We start from the raw sequence: 24,673 nt of genomic DNA, 5'->3' as shown, positions 1-24,673 counted from the left end.
ATAGGAAAGGGGTCTGATGAGGTACCGCTATGCTGAATTGTGCCTTTCATATTGTCATGGAATGAGGTGATGATACTTAGTAGCTTTGGTGGACATCCGATCTTTGCTAGTAGTTTGAAGAGACCACGTCTGCTGACGAGGTCAAAGGCTTTGGTGTGATCTATGAAAGCAACGCAGAGGGACATCTGTTGTTCACGGCATTTCTCCTGTAGCTGGCGAAGGGAGAACAGCATGTCAATGGTAGATCACTCTGCTCGAAAGCCGCACCGTGCCTCAGGGTAGACATGCTCAGCCAGCTTCTGAAGTCTGTTTAAAACGACTCGAGCGAAGACTTTCCCCACTATGCTGAGCAGGGAGATTCCACAGTAGTTTTTGCAGTCACCACGGTCACCCTTGCTCTTCTAGAGGGTGATGATATTGGCATCACTCATGTCCTGTGGTACTGCTCCCTCATCCCAGCACAGGCAAAGCACATGGAGTGTTGAGAGTATAGCAGGCTTGGCACTCTTGATTATTTCAGGGTAATACTGTCCTTCCCAGGGGCTTTTCCACTGGCTAGAGAATCAATGGCATCACTGAGTTCCGATTTTGTTGGCTGTTCGTCCAGCTCATCCATGACTGGCAGAGACTGGGCTGCATTGAGGGTGGTATCAGTGACAATATTTTCCCTTGAGTACAGTTCTAGGTAGTGCTCCACCCAGCGGTCCATTTGCTTGCATTGGTCAGTGATCGTGTCCCCTGATTTAGACTTGAGGGGGGCAATCTTCTTGATGGTTGGCCCAAAAGCTCTCTTAATGCCATCATACGTTCCTCTGATGTTTCCGGTGTCGGAGGCCAGCTGAATACAACTGCATAGGTGTTGCCAGTAGTCATTTGCACAGCGCCTGGCTGCTCTTTGTGCAGTGCTTCTGGTGGCTTTAAGTGCTATGGATGTTAACTCACTGGGGGCTTTCTTGTAGTTCAACAGTGCAGTGCGCTTAGCGGCTATGACAGGTTCCAGCTCTTCAAAGTGAGATTGAAACCACTCTGCATTCTGCTTCTCACATTTGCCAAAGCTGGTCATTGCTGAGTCATAGATGGCGTCTCCGATGTGGGCCCACTTCGTCTCTGCATCCCCTGCAGGAGTGTTTTGAAAGGCTTTTTCAAGTGAATTTAGAAACTTATGTAATAGCTGTGGATAAGAAATTCTGCTCGTGTTGATGCGCGGGCGGCCCTTCTGCTTGGAGTGATGTAGCTTCTTTGGTTTGAGTCTAACTTTGCTGCACACCAGGGAGTGGTCGGTGTTGCAGTCCACACTGTGGAAGCTGCGTGTGATTTGGACACAGTTTATAGAGGCTCGCCTTGTGATGGTGAGGTCTAGCTGGTGCCAATGACATGATCTTGGGTGTCTCCATGAAACCTGGTGACAGGGTTAATCTGTTAATCTATACATTTAATTGCTGACTGTAAGGCATTCGCATCATACAGATTTATATTCAGCTTCAACTCACTAAAGTGTTAATCAATCAGCCAACTGGGAGATCGGAAAAGTGCACAGGAGGACAAATGCAAAGAACCTGGTATCCAGTTCAGAGAACAAAGGTGATGCTTGTTAGACTCCCTAAGCTCCAAAGCATAATTAGGTACTTGGCAGAGTGAGTTAATTTTGCTACATAAGAGCCATGAGTCTGCTTAAAGGAGAGGACTGTGCCGCTGAACCCAGGAGAATATCTGCAGCAGGACTGAAACTTGTAATTGGTACTAATCATATTAAAGTACATCAATGCATCATGTCGACAAACAGTACAGCAAAACAGATTTATTATTCTGGCTTTAATCTTTCCTAAGCAAAGAAAAAATTCTACCCAATCATCTTTTCAGGAAGACAATGCCCCTGTAATTCCAGAAGAATGGAACAGGATAATTACATAGAATGTACATCTCAGAAGCAGGCCATTCAGCCTGACTGGTCTATGCTAGTGTTTACACTCCACACAAACCACCCCCCATCCCTTTTCATCCAACCCTATTAGCATACCCTTTTATTCCTTTCTCCCTCATCTGTTTATCTAGTATCTCCTTAAATACATCAAAGCTAATCACCTCAACTACTCCCTGTGTTAGCGGGTTCCACATCTTAATCAGTCTGTGCCTAAATAAGTTTCTCCTGAGCTTATGGTTCCTAATTTTGGTTCTCCTCCACTAATGGAAAGATCTTGGTTGGAATTTGGATCTTGGTATCCCTCGGGAACGGGCTGGGAGGCAGGGGAGGCATAAAATCAGTTGGGATGGCGAAGGGTGCCATGCCCTTCGTCTGCCTGCTCCCATTGGTATCTTACCAGCGGTGGGGGAGGTGGCAGGTGGCCCGCCCACCCTTAGGCCAATTGAAATGGCCACTTAAGGGCCTTTTCCCACCACCGTTGGTATTTTACCAGTGACAGAGGGGCACTTCAACACCTGGAGAGGCCGCCCAGTAATACCTGGCAACATTCTTGTGAGCTGGAGGTAGGCACCCTTCTGATTGGGCACCCTGTGCCCCACAGAGGGCGCACCCCCCCCCCCCCAGCAACACAGGCTGCCCCCAGTGGAATACACTCCCACCCTCTAGATCAATCCTCTTCCATCCTTGTTAGGGCCAGGCCGATTGGCCCCAGTGAGCCCTAACCCCACTTGCCTGTTCTGAGGTCAGTGTCCACGGTGGCTTCTCTCACTGGATGCAATCCCAGCAGTAGCCACCACTTCTCTGATTGGCCAGCAGCTCTTGCAGGTGGGACATCCTGCCTCAGAGGGGCAGAAGCCATCACTGCAGGCAACTAATTACCTGAGACACGCAAAATAGCATAGCTTCCAGGGCTGGCGGACATGCCCATGGCCTTTCCAGCCGGTGGGAGCGGCTACCGCCTCCTCATGAAATTCCGGCCCTTCTCTTTGACTTGACTTTCACGTCCTTTCATAATCTTAAAGATCTACCACTCAACCTTCTCTTTTCAAGAGGTTGGGACAGATATACTGATGGTGTCCCAATTTCTATCTCTAATACTCCAACACAATTAAAACCACTCCACCTTGCTGAGTTTAAAAAAAAGGTTCTAACTCCCCTCAGATAAATTTGAAGTTCTCTACTGAGCTCAGAAGGAGAAATTGTTTGAAACAAGAAATCTTGCTATGGGGTTTGATCTGGGGATTGGGACTAACTGGATTGCACCATGGAGAGCTGGCATGGACTCAATGGGCTGAATGGCCTCCTTCTCTGCCAGAAATGACTCTATAAGCCAATCTCAATTTTCCCATTTGGCCTGACTTTTTGCCATTATCTCTAGTAATATATGTGTGTTTCTACCACAATCATAGTCAAAAACACTGCAAGGTGAACATTTAAATAATTTAATCTGTTTTTTTCCATATTAGAAAATATAAAAATGAAGTAACTATCAAATATCCAGATTATTGTTATCTCTAACTGCAGTGAATACTCCTCAGCAAAAGCAAACTCAAACTTATTATCATATATATTTCTATCTCTTATTAAAAAAAAGTCTTAACATTTATGAGAACAGTTATAAAGGTCTTAAATCATTTTGTAAAACTAATGATTGTTAGGCTGTTGTGCAAATAAATAATTTATTTTTATAAGCTGTCTATAGGAATTGCATCCCATTACTGTAGCAAAAAGCCCAGAGGTTTGACAGTATTTGCGGTGATAATGTTCCCATTCATAGAAATCATTTTCCCTATGCATGCTTCCATTTTAAACACTTTTGTCAGTCAGAATCAATAGTTCATTCAGGTGGGACAGGCACAGGCCCTCTGTCTACTCTTAATTCTCTCTTTTCCATTCTTGGCACTCTATCTCCTCTCTGATCTGTCTCTCCTCTCTGTGCCCTCTCTCCTCTCTGTGCTCTCTCTCCTCTCTGTGCCCTCTCTCCTCTCTGTGCCCTCTCTCCTCTCTGTGCCCTCTCTCCTCTCTGTGCCCTCTCTCCTCTCTCTGCTCTCTCTCCTCTCTCCCCTGTTTTTCGGGGCTGTGGTTGTGGATGTGGTATGCTATATTCTTCATTGGCTTTTCCAGGCCTTGGTATTGGTTGCCTTGGCTGTTTCATCTGCTCTCTGAATTCCATGGGTACTTCCACCTCAGTTTGAAGTGTGTGATCCACAACTAAACAGAAAGAAAAAAAATCATTAATTCAAAAGTTATGAATTCTTTATACAAGCAAAAATCAAGAAACGAGGATATAAAGGAAAATTCTTTCACTAAACTGTCATTATAACCTTCCCTGTTGTAAGGTTGCCTTAACAGTGGTTTCCCTTTAAGGTCTTAGTAAGCTAATGAACTAAGTACCCGTACGTAGTCATGTGACTCAAAGCCAGGGTCACTCTGCAACTGTAACACCTAGAGGAAGGTTCTGTAAATAGTTTGCTCTGTAATGTATATACTTGTTAGCTGCATTAAACCTGTTTGAGATTTTCATCAAACTGGACTCCATGCATCTCCTTTATGTTGCATCAGACAACATAAAGAACTCATGACAGCTGTGGTTAAAAAAAAGTCTAAGTTGAAGACCACAGGTAAAACAGCATTGAAAACGACCCTTCCTACAGCTACAAGAGAGAAAGTTCAAACAGATAATTTCTTAAAGGGGAAACAGTGCAGAGTCACAGAACAAGTCTTGAAGCAAGTTTTAAGCAAAGGAACAGCAGAAATATGGATACCAAATTTCCCAGCATGAACTGGAAGGCCACTGATATCCTATCTGAGTTTAAACTTTTCAAACAGAGAATGCAGTTATGCTTCACCGACCAAGTGATTGTCAAACCAGAGAAACAGGCTGTGAAAATAATAATAGCTTTTTGGAAATGAGGGATTACACAGAATAAATACCTCTAGTTTATCTGAAGAAGATCCTGCAAATATATGGAAAGTGCAAGAAGATCAGCTCCAATTACAAGTGACTTTTAAAATTCACAGCCTGGAATTGATGACTGGCAACAGCCACAGGAATCAATTGACTAGTTCATCGGTAGATGCTGTAGTAAGGGCAATGAATGCAATTTTTCAGAAACTGAGCCATCAGACCGAATAATGGAGCTGGCAATTGAATCAACACCCATTGAAATATTTCAGAAAAACCTCTTGGGGAACAAGAAAGGTCACAGCATTGATGCACTACTAGAAGATGACAGGAAATATGAAGCTATTGTAGCTGGACAACAGTATCTGCGAGTACTAGGTGAAGCCAACAGAATTGGCACCATAACCAGGTAAAAAGAGCAAGAAAGCTGTGTAGTAAGTTTTGTTGGTCCCACTCACCATGAAGTCGCCCTGCATTTCAAGACCTGTGCAAGGCGTGCGGTGCAAAAGGACACTGGGCCCACCTATGCAAGAAATCTGGCTCCAAAGACACAGCCAGAAGTCATGGTAGGTCACAAACAAACAGGAACAGGGTAACAGCAGCAAGGAAAGCTCCAGGGATCTGCGTAAACGCAAGCCAAAACATGAATTCCATAGCGAAACAGACCTGACACATGACCCAGAGAGAAGCAATTCTCCGCTGAAAGATGAACAGGCGTTTCATATTGTGAACCTGACACATCATGTTGATGAAGTCAAACAACTGGGAACTTTTGCCACTATTAACATCATGTGCCCAAAGAAAGCTGGCAAACATACACTCAGGGTTAAGATTGACACCAGCGCTCATGCCAATATCCTACCAGTCCAAATCCTGAAGCATATTGTACCAGAGTCATTGGAAGTCAATGATACAACCGACAAATGCAAAGTTATCTGCATACAGTGGGTCACCCATCTCTTGCAGTAGCACACTAACAATGCAATGCAGTTATGGTAAGTTGGCATAGAAACCACAAATATTCTACCTGGTAGACACGAGCGGACCAGCAGTGGCAGAACTACTAGTGTGTAAGGATCTCAACGTCATAACTATCCACGAGAGCATTGCCAAGGGGAAATGTCCGAGGACCGGAACCCACTTGCAGACTCTGGCCAGCATCACACAGTGCAATCTGGAAATCCAGCAACCGTACAACTATGCCGCGCCTTCACTTCTACACTCTAAAGAACCTCCAGCACAACAACGAGCCAGAACGGACAGGTACCTCCATCCCCAACAAGTCCTTGACCTTGAGCCCCAGGCCTTCAGATACAGAGGATGAGGAGAGGCGAAGGACATGCAATGCCCTGAAGAGGCAGAGGAGGAATGAGTTGAAACATTGTCTAATCGCTCTTCAAGATGAGGTGGTGGAAATTACCAAGAATGACAAGGCCTCAAAAGTGGTCATCTTGAGAAAAGCAACAGAGTATGTTAGCAGGCTGAAGGCAGAGCAACAGAAACTGAATGCAGAGAGGGAGAAACTTCAGAAAAAACAGCAACAGATGAGACGCAAATTCTCCGAGCAAGAGTTGCCAAACCACCAAAGCGACATATGGACTTTTAAGCCTCTGCATTTGTAAATTTCACAATCCCTATCTTCATACCTGTAAATGTTATGATCTATATCCTGTATAACTAGCTTTGATGTTATCTAATGTTATGTGTTTTTACTTTTAGCATACAAGACTCATCTTTGGTAAGAAAGTAGATGTTGTATGATTGCCTATAAGAGTGATGTCCCTTTAAGAACATAAGAACATAAGATATAGAAGCAGGAGTAGGCCATTCAGCCGCTCCAACCTTCCCTGCCATTCAATAAGATCATGGCTGATCTGTCTCAGGCCCCAACTCCTCTTTTAGGCCTGCTCCACATACCCCTCGACTCCCCAAGATTTCAAAAATCTATCTACCTCCTCCTTAAATACATTTAGTGAACTAGCCTCCAACACGCTCTGAGGTAGAGAATTCCAGAGATTCACCACCCTCTGAGAGAAGAAATTCCTTCGCATCTCAGTTTTAAATGTGTGCCCCCTTATTCTGTAACTATGTCCCCTAGTTTGAGATTCCCCCACCAGTGGAAACATCTTCTCAACATCTGCCCTGTCAATCCCCCTTAAAATCTTATATGTTTCAATCAGATCACCCCTCATTCTTCTGAACTCCAATGACTAAAGGCCTAACCTGTTTAGTCCTTCTTGATAAGACAACCCCTTCATCCCAGGAATCAGCCTAGTGAACCTTTTCTGAACTGCCTCCAATGCTAGTATATCCTTCCTTAAATACGGGGACCAAAATTGTACGCCGTACTCCAGGTGTGGCCTCACCATCACCCTGTACAGTTGTAACAAGACTTCCCTATTTTTAAACTCGAAGCCCCTAGCAACAAAGGCCAAACTTCCATTTGCCTTCTTAATTACTTGCTGTACCTGCATGCTAACCTTTTGTGTTTCATGCACAAGAACACGCAGATCCCTCTGTACTGCAGTATTTTGTAGTCTTTCTCCATCTAAATAATAATCTGCCTTTTTATTCTTCCTACCAAAGTGGATGACCTCACACTTTCCTACATTGAACTCCATCTGCCAAGTTTTTGCCCACTCACTTAACCTATCTATATCCCTTTGCAGATTCTTTGTGTCCTCATCACAACATGCCTTCCCACCTATTTTTGTATCATCAGCAAACTTTGAATACACTACACTCTGTCCCTTCTTCCAAGTCATTGATATAGATAGTAAATAGTTGAGGCCCTAGGAACGACCCTTGTGGCACCCCACTAGTTACGGCTTTCCAACCTGAAAAAGACCCATTGATCATGACTCTCTGCCTTCTGCGTGTTAGCCAATCTTCAATCCTTGCCAACACATTACCCCCAATACCTTGAGTTCCTATTTTGTGCAATAACCTTTTATGTGGCACCTTATCAAATGCCTTCTGAAAATCCAAATACACTACGTCTACCGGTTCCCCTTTATCCACACGGCTTGTTATATCCTCAAAGAACTTTAACAAATTTGTCAAACATGATTTCCCTTTCATTAAACCGTATTGACTCTGTTTGATTGCATTATGTTTTTCTAAATGTCCTGCTATTTCTTCCTTAATAAAGGACTCTAGCATTTTCGCATAGACAGATGTTAGGCTATAGTTTCTATAGTTAGGTCTATAGTTTCCTGCTTTCTGTCTCCCTCCTTTCTTGAATCAGGGCATCACATTAGCGGTTTTCCAATCCGCTGGTACCCTACTGGAATCCAGTGAGTTTTGGTATATTGTGACCAATGCCTCCACTATCTCTGCAGCCACTTCTTTTAAAACCCTTGGATGCAGGCCATCAGGTCCAGGCGACTTGTCGGCCTTTAGTCTCACCAGTTTGTCCAACACCTTTTCCCTCGTGATAGAGATTGTTACAAGTTTCTCCCTCCCATTTACACCTTGCTCATTTATTATTGTTGGGATGTTTATAGCGTCCTCCACCGTGAAGACCGATGCAAAATATTGGTTTAAATGATTTGCCATTTCCCTGTTCCCTGTTATTAGTTCCCTAGTCTCATCCTCTAAGGGTCCCACACCTACTTCAGCTACTCTCTTCCTTTTCCTATACCCGTAGAAGCTCTTACTGTTTGTTTTTATGTTTCTTGCCAATTTACTCTCATAATCAATTTTCTCCCTCTTTATGAGTTTTTTAGTCATCTGCTGCTGGTTTCTAAAAAATTCCCAATCCTCTGGCCTACCACTAGCATTTGCCGATTTGTACGCCTTTTTTTTTATTTGATACTCTCCTTAACTTCCTTTGATATCCATCGGGTGGTTCATTGTTCTCATTGAATCCTTCCTTCTGACCGGAATAAATGTTTGCTGAGTGTTATGAAATATCTGCTTAAAAGTCTGCCACTGCTCCTCTACTGATTTTCCCTGTAGTCTATTTTCCCAGCCCGCTTTAGACAACTCTTTCTTCATACCTCTGTAATCGCCCTTGTTTAAGTTGAAGACACTGATTTGAGTCCTGAGTTGCTCACCCTCAAACTGAATTTGAAATTCTACCATGTTATGATTGCTTCCCCTGAGCGGATCCTTAACTACGATATCTCTTATTAATCCTACCTCATTATACATTACCAAATCTAAAATAGCCTGTTCCCGGGTAGGTTTTGCAACGTATTGTTCTAAGAAGCAATCTCTGATACACGCGACAAATTTGTCTTCCATGCTACCCTTGCCAATTTGATTTGTCCAGTCTATATGCAGATTAAAATCACCCATGATAATTGCAGTGCCCTTTTTACACGCCTCCATTATTTGCTGATTAATATTTTGTCCTGCAGAGAAGCAACTCCTCGGGGGCCTATAAACTACTCTCACCCATGATTTCTTTCCCTTGCGATTCCTTATTTCCACTCAAACTGATTCTACATCTTGATCTATTACACCTATATCATTACTCACAACTGCACTGATCCCTTCCTTTAATAACAAAGCTACCCCACCTCCTTTTCCTTTCTACCTATTCTTCCAGAACATCGTAGATCCTTGAACATTGAGTTTCCAGTCCTGGTCATCCTGTAACCACATCTCTGTGATAGTTAACAAATCATATTCATTAAGATCTTAGTATATTAATGAGCTAAGTACCAGGACCTAGTCATGTGACTCAAAGCCAGAATCACTTGGCAACTGTAACATCTAGAAGAAGGTACTGTAGATAGTTTGCTCTTTACTGTACATACTTGTTAGCTGTAGTAAACCTGTTTGAGATCTTCAACAAACTGGATTCCACGCATCTCATTTATGTTGGATCCGACAACATAAAGAACTCATTACACTCCTCAGGTTAAAAAAAGCTTTCTTCTTTAACTTTACAGGCAGGACAAGGCAAATCTCCACCAACAACCCCCTCCCCCTCACCCATTCCCTCCTTGTTATAGGTGTTTGAATGCCAAAGGACAAAACTAAATTTCAGCTCTCCATTCACAAAATAATTAGACACGCCCTCACGCCAAAGCTGCAGTCAAAACTCAGAAATGTTTCAACTTAAGGCTAAAGAGAACTGAAGTTTGCTAATTAATGCTTTAGGTGTAGAAATAAGCACAGAAGTAGGTTGTCAAGAGCCAAAGTAATTTAAACTGAGCTGAACTGCAGTTAGTGAATTGATTTGGTTCCAGCTAGGATGGGTATGTTGTTTAAAAAAATGTTGGCACATGTGCAGAGAGAATCAATATGCCTCCCAGCACAAGCAAGCAGCCAGTTCCGATGCAGCATCATTAGTTTGTTATTCTCTATGTGAACATAAAATGATCAGCTGCCTGTCTGTGGCTTTAACCAAATCATCTAAAGTATGTCAATTTTACTTTGTTTATATCTGATGAATGCCTCCCACTCGTGGTCTAGGAGCTCCAGCAGTCTCTGTTTCCCTCCACCAAAGGTCTCCTTTTGCCTTCTCTTCTTTCCTGAAAGCATTGACTCTTTCTGGGGGTATGGTTCCATCCACATCATTCAGTCTCTGGCACTTCTAAACTCCTAAGAATAGGCCCAATTTTCTTAGTCTCTCATCATAGGAGGAAGCCACTGTTTGTGAACTTAAACCAGGAGTATTGAAAAGCTACTCGGACACAGCCATGCCCAATCTGTTCTCACTCAGTGACCACAAGCTTACACTTCGGCAAGACTTTTTAGATGACAATCAGAAACAGAAACTCGAGCTGATTTTCAATTCCCTAAACCACAAACAGACGATCTAACTCAGCACAGACTGGGAATCAAGCCTCGGACTTCCTGCCCTATATGGCTCAACTACTCAACACCTTTGCTAGCTGAATGATTGGACCAGCATCCCTGCCAGTTTCATCGTGAGCACATAAAAACAGAAAGAAAAACAAGAAATGCTGGAAATACTCAGCAGGTCTGGCAGCATCTGTGGAGAGAGAAGCAGAGTTAATGTTTCAGGTCCGTGATCCTTCATCAGAACTGGCAAATATTAGAAATGTAATAGGTTTTAAGCAAATAAAGCGGGGGTGGGGCAAGTGATAACAAAAGAGAAGGTGTTGATAGGACAGGTGTTGACAGATGATAACTGACCAGAAGGTCATGGAGCAAAGACAAACTGTATGTTAATGGTGTGGTGGAATACAAAGCATTAGTGCAGAGAGGGTGTTAATTGACAGAAAAATGAACAGCCCTGGCCCAATGCACAAACATGAAAAAAAAAACAGTGGGTAGGCACAGTATAAATAAACTAAACAAACTAAAATAAAATAAACAAATAAAAGAGAAAAAAGAACTAAAAATAAAAATAAAAAGGGGGCCCATCATGCTCCGAAATTATTGAACTCAGTGTTCAGTCCAGCAGGCTGCAGCGTGCTTAATCAGTAAATGAGAGGCTGTTCCTTGAGCTTGCGTTGATATTCACTGGAACACTGCAGAAATCACCAGGACAGAGATGTGGGCATGAGATCAGGGGAGTGTTGAAATGGCCAGCAACCAGAAGCTCGGAGTCATGCTTTCGGACTGAGCGAAGGCGTTCCGCAAAGCGTTCACTCAGTCTGCGTTTAGTCTCCCCAGTGTAGAGGAGACCACATTGTGAGCAATGAATACAATATACTAAATTGAAAGAAGTACAAGTAAATCACTGCTTCACCTGAAAGAGGTGTTTGGGGCCTTGGATAGTGAGGAGAGAGGAGGTAAACGGGCAGGTATTACACCTCCTGCGATTGCAGGGAAAGGTGCCGTGGGAAGGAGCAATGGTGAGGGCAATGGAAGAGTGTATGAGGGTGTCGCGGAGGGAGCAATCCCTTCGGAATGTTGACAGGGGAGGGGAGGGGAAGGTGCATTTGGTAGTGGCATCACGCTGGACATGGCAGAAGATGATCCTTTGGATGTGGAGGCTGATGGGGTGGAAAGTGAGGACAAGGGGAATCCTGTCACGGTTCTGGGAGGGGAAGGGGTGAGGGTAGAGGTGCGGGAAATGGGCCGGACGCGGTTGAGAACCCTGTCAACCATAGTGGAGGGGAATCCTTGGTTGAGGAAAAAGGAAGACATATTAGGACACACACACACTAAAAACAGAAAGTGCTGGAAATACTCAGCAGGTCGGGAAGCATCTGTGGAGAGAGAAGCAGAGTTAATGTTTCTGGTCTGTGATCTTTCATCAGAACTGGCAAAGGTTAGAAAATAATTAGGTTTTAAGCAAGTGAAGGGGGTGGAAGTTGCTGGGGGGAAGAGAACAAAAGGGAAGGTGTGTAATAAGAAAGCTGTTCTGGGACAAAGGCAAAGAGTGTATTAATGCTATCATAGTAAGTACATGTGCTTGCTCCCTTGTACACTAGATAATTAGGCATAGGGGATAGTCTTTACTCAATATCTTATGATATGGTTTGCCTCATTGTTATTGATGAGTCCCCCAATATTTCTTTCTTGTTTGCGGTGAACAAGAATGTTCATTCTCTGATGATTTCCTTTTTTTTAAGATAGATAGAGAGATACAGCACTGAAACAGGCCCTTCAGCCCACCAAGTCTGTGCTGACCAACAACCACCCATTTATACTAATCCTACATTAATCCCATATTCCCACCACCTACCTACACTAGGGGCAATTTACAATGGCCAATTTACCTATCAACCTGCAAGTCTTTGGCTGTGGGAGGAAACTAGAGCACCCAGCGGAAACCCACGCGGTCACAGGGAGAACTTGCAAACTCCGCACAGGCAGTACCCAGAATCGAACACAGGTCACTGGAGCTGTGAGGCTGCTGTGCTAACCACTGTGGCACCCTTTTTCACACCTCAATAAAGGGACACACACACATATACACACACTTACCCCACCTGTTCCTCTAGCTTATTGTCTCTTTGCACACTATTTATAATTAAAAGCAGGTTCAGCAATGTGCAACTGCCTATTTTAGATGTACTGTATCTGGCTGTTCACAAAGTGGAGCCTGGTTTGGATGATTAATAAAATGATGTTCAGTAAGGTCGGGTTGAGTGGTCAGCACTATGGCATGTGACCGGATCTGTAACAGTTTATAACTAACCTGCTTTTCCTCTTTCTCAATAAATTGCAGTTTCTATCCAACTGCTTGTGCTTTTTTTTCATTCATGGGATGTGGGCGTCGCTGGCTAGACCAGCATTTATTACCCATCCCTAATTGCCCTTGAGGAAGGTGAATCAGTAGTCAGTCTGCCTCATACCACTGATACATCCTCAAGGCATTCAATATTAGCTCTGAATGTAGGTATTAAGCAAGCCCAAACATACTTCAGGATTGTCTATGGATGTGGACAGCAGTTTTGAATCAGTTGTAGCTTATGGAGGGTGGAGAATGGAAGGTCAGCCCGGTGAGCGTTGAAATAATTGAGCTTAAAGGTAACAAAGGCCAAGGCAGGGCCAGAGACAGGTGATGTTAGAGATGTGGAAGTAGGTGATCCTTGAGATAAAGAAGATGGCTTAGAAATTAGATGTGGGCACGACCTGGGAGCACATGAATAAAAAGACCAACAGCAGAACCATGAAATTAACGATTATCATAAAAACCCATATGGTATAATCATGTCCTTTAGGAAAGGGAATATGCCATCCTTACCTAGTCTGGCCTACATGTGACTCCAGACCCACAGAAATGGGTCTTAATGGGTCTCAATGTATCTTAACTGCCCTCTGAAATGGCCTAACAAGCCACTCAATTGTATCAAACTGCTACAGCAAAGTTAAAAAGGAATGAAACTGGACAGACCACCCATATCAACCCAGGCACTGGAAATGAAAACAGCACACCCTGACCAGTCTATCCTCCAAAGTCCTCCTTACTAACATCTGGGGATTTGTGACAAGTTGGGAGAGCTGTCCCACAGAATAGTCAAGCAACAGCCTGATACAGTCATACTCACTGAATCATACCTCACAGACAATATCCCAGAAACCACCATCACCATTGCAGGGAATGTCCTGTCCCACCAGCAGGATAGACCCACGAGAGATGGCAGCTCCCTGGTGTACAGTCAGGAAGAAATGGTCCTGGAAGTCCTCAACATTGATTCCAGAAGTCTCATGGCATCAGGTAAAACATGAGCAAGAAAACCTCATGCTGATTACCATCTACTGCCCTCATTCTGCTGATGAATCAGCTCTTGGAGGAAGCAATGAAGGGAACAAGGGCACAGAATGTACTCTGGGTGGGGGACTTCAATGTCTATCACCAAGAGTGGCTCAGTAGCACCAATACTTACTGGATTGGCAAAGTCCTTAAGGATATAAATGCCAGACTGGGCCTACGGCAGGTGGTGAGAGAACCAACAAGAGGACAAAATCTACTTGATCTTGCTCTCACTAATCTACCTGTTGCAGATGTCTCTGTCCATGACAGTATTGGTAGGTGTGACCATTGCACAGTCCTGTGAAGACAAAGTCCTGTCTTCACACTGAGGATACTCTCCATCATATTGGGCTGGATTTTAACAGCCTGCCACCAATCTCAGCTGCGAGCACAATAAGTGGTGGCTGCCCATGCGGGCTGCATGTCAAAGAGCTGCCACAATCTCCCACACGACAGCTTATTTAAGTAGCCGAGGCGACCTGCCTCTCCTCTCCCCCCGAGTCATGTGGAGGGGGCAGGCTGTTTGTACCTGGAAATAGCGTCAGCTCCCTGTGCGCAGGTGCTGGTGCCATTTTTAAAGGGTAGCCAGCCCTGTGCCTGATTAAAATTTTTAAAGAAGTAACCCCCTCAAAATTAAATAAATAAATTGCTAACGCCCCTTTCCCACCTCCCCCATAACAATTACATTAACTATTTGCCATTTCCCCCCTGCAAAACACTACCTTTTACTTCTGACCTTCCTCCCAAAACTGCACAAAGTTTAAAGTTCAACCATTCCCACCATCCCCTACACTCACTACGTTTATTTGAAGCCTTCCTCCCCACCACACCCCCCCACCCCCGCACTGAAAATCGTACCTACTCCTCCCTCCCCACCAGTGTGATGCTGCATTAATCCAGACAGGGATTTGAAGGCGTGGGAGTGCTGGCGGCAGTGCCAAAGAAGGCCCTCAAGATCGTAGGTAAGTGCATGTTAATTCATTCATTTTATTGATTTGAGTATTTTAATTGAGGTCCTGTTGCCCAGCGGCGGGGTCTGTGGCAGGCCTGATCTGGACCCATCTTCAAGCCGCCCTGCCATGGGACTGTAATGTGGAGGTGGAGGGTGTAGGAGAACAAAATCCAGCCCTTTGTGTGGAATAGATTCAGAACAGATCTGGTAGCTCAAAACCGGGCATTAATGAGGTGCTGTAGCCATCAGCAGCAGAAGAATTGTATTCATTCACAATCTGATTCAATGAGGAATATAGGAAAGTATGCCAAGAGCAGCACCAGGCATACCTAAAAATGAGGTGTCAACCAAGTGAAGCTACATGCATGGTAAACAGCGGAAGTAGCATGCGATAGACACAGCAAAGCGATCCCACAACCAATAGATCAGATCAAAGATCTGCAGTCCTGCCACATCCAGTTGTGAAAAGTGGTCGACAATTAAGCAACTAACTGGAGAAGGGGGCTCCACAAATATCCCCATCCTCAATGATGGGAGAGTACAGCAGGTCAGTGCAAAAGACAAGGCGGAAACAGTTGCAACCATCTTCAGCCAGAAGTGCCAAGTGGATGATCCATTTTGACCTCCTCCTGAGATCCCCAGCATTGCAGATGGTAGTTGGGGGCAGTAGCATAGTGGTAATGCTGGTCAACTAGGCATCTAGAGACAAGAGTTCATGGGTTGGTCGTGTGTGTTCAAATCCCACCATGACAGCTGAGGGGAATTTTTTAAAATTAAGAAATGGGGAATAAGATGCCTGTCTCATCATGAAACTACCTGATTGTCGTAAGAAACCCATCTAGTTCACTAATGTCCTTCAGGGGAGGAAATCTGCTGTCCTTACCTGGTCTGGCTGATTTGTGACTCCAGACCCACAGCAATGTGTTTGACTCTTAACTTCCCTGTCAAATGGCTCAGCAAGCCATTCAGTTTAACGGCAATAAAGAATGGGCAATAAATTCTGGCCTTGCCAGCGGTGCTCATATCCCAAGAATGAATTTAAGGAAAGTCTTCAGCCAATTTAATTCACTCCACGTGATATCAAGAAACATCTGAAGGCACTGGATACTGCAAAGGGTATGTGCCCTGACAACATCCCAGCAGTAGTATTGAAGATTTGTGCTCCAGAACTAGCCGAGCCTCTAGCCAAGTTGTTCCAGTACAGCTACAACACTATCATCAACCCGGCAATGTGGAAAATTGCCTAGGTATGTCATGCCTACAAAAAGTAAGACTAATCCAATCTGGCCAATTACCATCCCATCAGTCTACTCTCAATCATCAGCAAAGTGATAGAGAGTATCATTGGCAGTGCTTTCAAGCAACACTTACTCAGCAACGACCTGCTTACCGATGCTCAGTTTGGGTTTCACCAGGACCACTTGGCTCCTGATCTCATTACTACCTTGGTCCAAACATAGACAGAAGAGCTGAATTCCAGACATGAGCTGGGAGTGATATCAAGGCAGCATTTAACTGAGTGTGGCATCAAGGAGCCCGAGCGAAATTGAAGACAATGGAAATGGGCAGAAAACTCTCCACTGGTTTGGAGTCATACCTAGCACAAAGGAAGATAGTTGTGGTTGTTGGAGGCCAAGCATCTCAGCCCTAGAACATTGCTGCAGGACATTAGCCTGAAATCTAACTGGACTAGCCACATAAATACTGTGGCTACAAGAGCAGGTCAGAGGCTGGGATGTCCGCACCAGGTAACTCACCTGCTGACTCCCCAATGCCTGTCTGCCATCTACAAGGCACAAGTCAGGAGTGTGATAGAATACTCTCCTCTTGCCTGGATGAGTACAGCTCCAACAACACTCAAGAAGCTTGACACTATCCAGGACAAAACAGCCTGCTTGATTGACACCTCATCCTTCAACATTCACTCCCTTCACCAGTGGCGCACAGTGGCAGCAGTGCATACCATCTGCAAGATGCATTGCAGCAACTTGCCAAGCATCCTTCGACAGCATCTTCCAAATCCACAACCTTTACCGTCTAGAAGGACAAGGGCAGCGGATGCATGGGAACATCACCACCTGCAAGTTCCCCTCCAAGCCACACACAATCCTGACTTGGAATTATATCACCGTTCCTTCACTGTCTTGGGTCAAAAACCTGGAACTCCCTCCCTAATTGCACTCTGGATGTACCTACACCATATAGACCTCAAGAGTTCAAGAAGGCAGCTCTCTTCACCTTTCCAAGGGCAATTAGGGATAAGCAATAAGGGCTGGCCTTGTCAACGATACTCACATGCCATGAATGAATATAAGATAGCATAACCATGCAAAATTCATCCTCTGGCCTTATTTATTTACTACGAGTGAGCAGCAGGAGGCAGCTGCAGCCTCCGAGGAAGATCACTGGCCATGAAGGGAAGGGAGCTCGGCCTGCTGGATTGCTGGCTGATCACAGAGGATATGTCTGGGAGGAGGGTGGGACGCAATTGGGAGTAGGGCAAGCATGGGCCAGCAGCGGCCTTCAGTTTGAATATGGAGCCAGGAGGAGCACTCCTGTCCTTCCTGGCTGCACATTCAGGTAAGCTGTGACGTCCCACAGAATCCTAAAGTGTTAATGATACAGGGATCATGGTTTTGAGATATGGCAGGAGCTGCATAGGATATGTAGCAGCTGGCTGATCAGCGCGTGAAAAAATGCAGCATGTCTATCTGTAACGTAGTTTAGTATGGGCTTCTTTAATTCTCTCATTACATAAAAAGAATTAAAAACCAGCTTTACTCATAAAGTTCCCCGATTAACTCAACACATTGCTGCAGCTACTGGAAGGAGCAGCCAAGCAATTCAATTCGGCAGTAACGTAGCTCGCTGCCCTTAACATCAAGACAGCATTCCACCATATATGAGACAAAATGGTGTCCAATGAAAGCCCTTGAGTTGGTTTAATCACACCTGACAAACAGGGTGATGGTCGTGGCTGTTGCATAGCAATCATCACAACCCCAGTACCTTGTTTTCTGGTTAGAGGCTGGGTATTCTGAGATGGATGGCTCACCGTCAGACCTTTTAAAGCTTCTCCACCATCTAGAGTGTGACAGAATATACATCACTTGCCTGCTTACATCTCAATTACAGGCCCATGTTCCATTCCCTGTGCGATGAGGTGTTATAATCAGGGCCAATTTTGAGTTATCAGCCTTTTTGGAGATGTGGTAGTTTTTTGAAGAAATTGATCCAATATTTGCTGTTTTTCTAGGTAAGTTGTACATACTTGGTCCTCAACAGAGCCATAATATTACTTACCTTCTCTTTGCTGTCGATAACATCTTCGAACGCAATAAATCACTAGGATTATTAGGATGATTAGCAGTGCTGTTCCTCCCGCTATTATCATAATTGTATTATAATCAATGGATAGAAGTTTACCATCTGTAAATAAAAAAGGCATGAATGAAAACATAAGTGATGTCTGCAAAGCCACACAGTAAAAATTTAACAAGTATCCCATGACAGAAATACCAGAATTGCAATAAGATTAAGATCTGAAATTATAGTGAGTGTAGATAATATACTGTTAATATAGGAATATCTATTGTTATAAACCACATTAAAAATATATGAAATGGCTTATTTTTATTCGAACATCTAGTACTAGTGGGCCCATTTTGACATGGGATAATTAGTATTAACGGAGTAGTAAGGGCCTAAAACTGGGATTCGTAACCATAGCATCCTGTTAACCCCAACAATCAGCCCAATGTAACTTTCATAAAGGCCTACTGCTGGGCAGCTGGAATACCTGCCTGTAGACTACTTTCCCACACATATCAGGATCCTAATGATGTAGTTAGGAACCTGGTTATAATTTTAAGGGATATGTGCCTGGAGCTTGTGATGTAAATACTCTGCCCATGAGGAATTTTTTTTTTAGAGCTGGAAGGAGCAGGAGTTCTCCTCCTAGCTCTACAGAAATACCAAAGGCCTGTCCTCGCCCACCTTGGAATCATGCCTGGCCGCCCCCCTCCACCCCCACCCAATTCACTGCCACAACAGACTAACATTCCTGACGTGGAAGAGCGGCAAGCTGCATCAGGGCGCATGAATTCAAATGAGGTACGGGCCATAAAATGGTGGCAGACTCTTTGCCACTGGAATAGCTGATTGGTCAACCACATAAAGTTAAAATTGACCCCAGTGAGTGATGATAGAACCCGAATGCATGCCCATCATTCACCACAGGAGAAAGCCCTGCCCTTTCTATCAGGAAGGTATAGTGAATGGTGGAAAATAAACTAAGGAGAAACAGACTGAGAAAGCAAATCGATTTACAAAATAATCCTCTATGAATTTTGGTATCAAACCAATGTAGATTGAAAGCTGCAAAACGAACATTAACAGATTGATTAGATGCAAACCCTAATGTGAGAATTATGAACTGCCTGTCTTTACTGACAACAGGTTATGTGACCAGGGATTTCAAATGGAATTTCGATTGATTTTTTTAGACATGAAGCCAGCTGCCCATTACAGAAACTGCTTGATTTCCATTTCCAGCTTTTTTATTCTTTTACAGGTTGTGGGCTTGTTGGCAAGGTCAGCATTTATTGCCCATCCCTAATTGCTCTTGAGAAGGTGGTGGTGAGCACCTCAATGGAAATGAAAATCAGGCCGTTTCTACAGTGAGGAGCACATCATCAATGTCAATTTTACACCCGGGCGGTAAATTGAAAATCTACCCTGATTTATCGATCCGGAGTTTCAGATCAATTGATTTTAGATTTAATAAGATACATTTCACATCAATTCAATCTGGTGTATCACATTTCCAATTTAGTCCAGAGTTACTTATTTGGAAGATTATGAAATCAATTTAATCTGGATTTACTGATCAGGAACCATCCCAGATTAACTCAATCCTGTGATGAACAAGTGAAGTTGAATGTTTAGAAATCAGGTCCCTCAATTTTCCATTATCAGACAGTAATCACAAAGATTAAGATGAGAACAAAACTGCTGTCACTATAAAGCATTAATCTATATTTACCTGCACAGTTAGCCATTTTTGAAATATGGCTATTACTAATCTCGTTGCTAGCATTACAGGAATACATCCTATTTCCAGCCTTTTTGAAGGGAAGTATAATGTTGAAATATGGATCTTTGACTGCTTCATTTAGTGAGTCACCAAGTAATTTCAAGGTGATTCTTGTTCCATTCTTCACATAGCAGGTTATATTGACTTTTTTTGGAGAGTTACATCTAATGTCCAAAACTGGCTCTGAGACTTTCTCTGAAAGAAAAAGAAAGTTTACATATTAAACAAGTAATCTACAACTAGAATAATGTTAACTTTTATTTATAAAGCACCTGTAATGCGGTAAAACACCTCAAGGCACTTCACAGCAGCATTATCAAATAAAGTTTGACACTGAGACACATAAGGAGATATTAGGACAGGTGACCACAAGCTTGGTCAAAGAGGTAGATTTTGAGGAGCGTCTTAAAGAAGGGTAAAGAGGTGAAGAGTTTTAGGGAGGGAATTCCAGAGCATAGCACCTCCCCAACGGTGGAGCAATTAAAATCGGGATGCGCAAGAGGCCAGAATTGGAGGAGTACAAAGAATTCGGAGGGTTGTAGGGCTGGAGGAGATTACAGAGTTATGGGGGGGATCAAGGCCTTAGACAGATTTGAAAACAAGAATGAAAATTTTAAAATAAAGAAGTTGTCGAACCAGGAGCCAATGTACTTCAGTGAACACAAGGGGAATGGGTCAAGGGGACTTGGCGAGAATTAGGATATGGGCAGCAGAGCTTTGGATGGGCTCAGTTTATGGAAAGTGTAATTATGTATCCTGGCTAACCCAGCATTGGCTCTTTTCTTCATGGAGGAGGATAATAAAGGAAAATATGTTTACAGTAACGCGTGCTTAGTTAATATAAATGCTGTTAAACTTATCTCCGTCTTAATTTGTCTTATCTGTAAACTTTCTACAAAGAAAGAGCAGCAATAAGTTCCATTTACTTAACACCTTTACTGAAGCATAATCAGAAATAAATGAATGAGAAGCCAAAGAAGCAGATATTATAAGGGTGGCCAAAATTTTTTGTGAGTTTTGAGGAGAGCCTTAAAGGAGGAATTGGAGGTAGAGAGGCTAAGGGAATTAGGGAGACAACTAAAGGCATGGCCGTCAATGACGGCGTGAATGGAGTTTGGGGGGAATTGCATAAAAGGCCAGAGTCAGAGGAACAGGGATGGTATTAGAGGGCTGCAGTAGGATATGTAAATAGGGAGGGACAAGAGCATGAAGAGATTTAAACACAAGGATAAGAACTTTAAAATGCAACCAGAACTAACTTAGGTCAGGAAGCACAGAGGCCCAGGATAGGAATTAGGCAGCAACATTTTGAATTATCTAATGGTTATCGAGAGTGGAGGAGGGGAGGCATGCTAGACGTGCATTGGAAACATTGGGTGGCAAAGGCAAGGATGAGAGTTTCAGCGGCAAATGGGTTGTTGTAAGGGTGAAAGTGGACAATGCGATGGAGGTGAAAGAAATAGAGGATATGAGGTCAGAAGCTCAGCTTGCGATATGATAGCATGCCAATGTTGTGAACAGTCTGGTTCAGAGGATGTTTCCCTGGTTGGGGAGTCTAGAATGAGGGGACACAATTTCAAAATAAGGGGGAAGCCACTTAGGACAGAGATGAGGAGAAATTTCTTTACTCAGAGGGTGAATCTTTGGAATTCTCTACCCCAGTGTGCTGTGGAAGCTCAGTCATTGAGTATGTTTAAAGCAGAGATTGACAGATTTCTAAATACAAATGACATAAAGGGATTTGGGGCTAGTGTGGGAAAAAGGCATTGAAGTGGATGATCATATTAAATGGCGGGGCAGGCTCAATGGGTTGAATGGCCTGCTCCTGTTCCTATGTTCATATGTCTGAAATGATGGATGGGGATGGAATCAATTGCAAAGGTGTGGGATCGGAGAGAGGGATTGAGGATGATGTCTTCAGTCTTCCAAATGTTTAACTGAGGAACAGTGCAGCTCATCAAGACTGATTGTCAGACAAACCGTCTGACAATGGACACAGAAAGGGGTAAAGGGATATGGTGCAGAGAGGTACAACTGGGTGTAATCAGCAAAATTATAGAATCTGACCCTATGGCTGCAGATGATGCTGCCAAGCAACAATGTGTAAATGAGGAGGCCAAGGATAAAATCTTTGGGAGACTTAGGAAGTCAGAGAGCAGGGCAGGCAAGGAAACTATTGTTGGAAATAATTCAACTGGAACCAAACATGGGCAGCCACACTGAGCTGGACAATGGAGGAGGATTGTGTAGTTGATCATGTAAAAACTGCAGATAGAACAAGGATGATGAAGAGGAATAATGCAACATGGTCACAGTCACTGAGCAAGTCTAACTAGTTAGGGTTGTTTTGGTGCTATGGCAGGGTCAGAAAGCTGATGGAGAGATTGAAGCATGGAGATGTGTGAAAGATAGCCACAGATTTAGGAGGCAACAACATGATCAAGAACTTTTGAGAGGAAAGGGAGGTTGTTAATGGGGCAGTAGTTTGCAACAACAGAAAGAACAAAGTGGGTTTTTTGATTTGGTTGTTTCAAAGGAAGGGGACAGGAATCATTTGCAATGTCAACTAACATAGGGGCAAGAAGAGGAATTCGGATTTAGTCAGAATGGGACCAAGCGAGATGGAGGTAGGTCTCATGGACAAGATAATCTTGGAGAGGTTATAAGGGGTGATTGTTTTGAAACTAGGGAACTAGGGTTCAGGACTAGGCTGGGGGAAATGACCACAATGAGAGAGAGAGAGAGAGAGAGATAGCAAAGGTTTTGCTGGGGATAAGGGCATCAAAAGTGGAGGTCGTTGAGTGGTGGATCAGGTTAACAGCTACAGAAGCATCGTTCCAAATTGAGGGCCAAAGGTTAAGCAGTTGGTCTGATGTCCTCGGGACTGGAGTGAGGTTTAGCTGCGATTGGTATAAGATATGTGAGGCAGATATTGAAACAGAAGTAGCTAGCTGTTCAACATAAAGACTTCTTTATTCTGTTTCAGTTTCACTTTCCCTTTGCTAGCATGCATGTTCTATCGTAGGCTGTAGAGTACACAATACTCAATGAAATTGAAGTGACTTGGAGAGAGATTTTCCAGTGATATATGCAGATAGAAGTGGGGTTGAAAGGGATAGGGGAATACCTGTGATGAGGAATACTGTTTCGAGAAAGAAAAGCATTAAGGAGGATAGTGCACTTTACAAGTTACAAGCAAAGGAATAGTTCATAAGTTTTGGGGAAAAGGCATGCGTTGCGGGCCCAGTGAAGAAGGTGTTTTCAATCCTGAAGTGTAGTTAGATGGATTCGAGAGCCGGAGTTGTATATTGAAGTCGTTGCAGTATTCTCTCAAAGAGGTGGATTTTCAGCAAGTCACAAAGTTAGTTGCTTGTAGTCTCATTACCAGGAAGTCAGTTTTCAGTACTGATGGGCTTGAAAAGGAACAGGCTTGGAGACCTTAGGATGCGACAGTCTCCAGTTGTAAGGCATAGGTATTCTGTTTTTATTGCTGTCTCTCCAGTTGTTGTTTGAAAACTTGGATTTTGTGGAGGAGGTGGGCCTCCCGACGCTGAGCCAAAAAGGCAGGGGAAACCCTGCCTCAGCCTTTTCATGCACCCCACACCAGCCTCCCCCCACCACCCCGGAGTTATCTTCTGTCGTTTTGCTGCCTAAGTGTCCCGCGCCAGGATCCCTGTCCCTTTAAAGAAGGGGATCCCACCTCCAAGAGCTGCCAGCCAACCACAGGGCCTGCACCTCAGCAGTATAGGCAGCATCACCAGTGGCCATTGCTAGTACTACAGACATCTTGGACCCAGGCCCAGCGCTGGAACCCCAGACCTCAAGTAAGTGAGGCGGAGTCGCTGGGACCAGTCCGGAAGGCCCTGACAAGGGGGGGTGGGAAGATGGACATGGTCCAGGGGGAGAGGGGTCCATGGAGATGGAGGTTTTGCCAGCAGTGGTCCACTATGGGCTACAAATTACTCACAGGGGAGGGACCCACCTCTCAAGCCCACAGGGAATGAGCCTCATTTACAAGGCGCCCTCCCCGCATGGCAAAGGCACCCCCAAGCTGCTGGTTAGGTCCCAGCAGCAGTGGGAAGAGGCCCTTAAGTAGCCATTAATTGGCTACTTAAGGGCCTCAATTGGCCTCTGGACAGGAAGGCCTCTGTTGGCTTATCCCACCCCCGGCAAAGTTGCTTGGTGACGGGGCAGCAAAAGGCCCTCCACCCCCGCCACACATCATGATTTTATGGGCCCCCTCCGCCTCTGATCTTCTCTCAGGGGACCCATAAAATCTAACCCTCACTAATTTCTCCTTGGTCATTGGATTAATAAGATTCTTTATTTGTGATTAGTTTCAATCAGGTGGCCATCTGATCAATACTTCTATTGTCCACCCAGAATGATTTGAAGGTCGAAGCCATTGTTATACAGTGGGGATGGATGGTGGCCATTCGCACCTACTTATGATTCAACTGTTTTCTTACAGCTCTCTTTGTTAAGTTTCGAGCTCAGAGGCAGTGAGTCTGGAGTCGATAGATATTGAGTTTTGGGTCAGAGGTGGAGATGGGAATTCCACAAATTGTTTCGTCTTGGTATGTCCATTCGAAGGAGGCACTCCACCCATAGTCATTCAATTAGGAACATTCCAGATGCTTGAGATACTTCTGAGTCCGGTCTGAAATTGC

The 24,673-nt window shown here is 44.1% G+C and overlaps 1 protein-coding gene across 1 annotated transcript in view; it reads right to left on the bottom strand.

Moving 5' to 3' along the window:
* Positions 1-3,349: 3,349 nt before the first annotated feature.
* The window catches only part of LOC137374519 (T-cell surface antigen CD2-like), a 28,524-nt gene continuing 7,200 nt past the window's right edge, over positions 3,350-24,673 (bottom strand). Inside the window, exons 3-5 of the mRNA XM_068040726.1 lie at positions 19,953-20,198; positions 18,212-18,337; positions 3,350-4,132 (exon numbers count right to left, since the gene is read on the bottom strand). Coding sequence (XP_067896827.1) covers positions 3,759-4,132; positions 18,212-18,337; positions 19,953-20,198 — 746 coding nt within the window. The 3' untranslated portion in view covers positions 3,350-3,758. The remainder of the gene's footprint in view (positions 4,133-18,211; positions 18,338-19,952; positions 20,199-24,673) is intronic.

The sequence above is a fragment of the Heterodontus francisci genome, chromosome 10, assembly GCF_036365525.1.
Source record: "Heterodontus francisci isolate sHetFra1 chromosome 10, sHetFra1.hap1, whole genome shotgun sequence".
Lineage (NCBI taxonomy): Eukaryota > Metazoa > Chordata > Chondrichthyes > Heterodontiformes > Heterodontidae > Heterodontus > Heterodontus francisci.
This window is presented reverse-complemented; position numbering and strand designations above follow the sequence as displayed.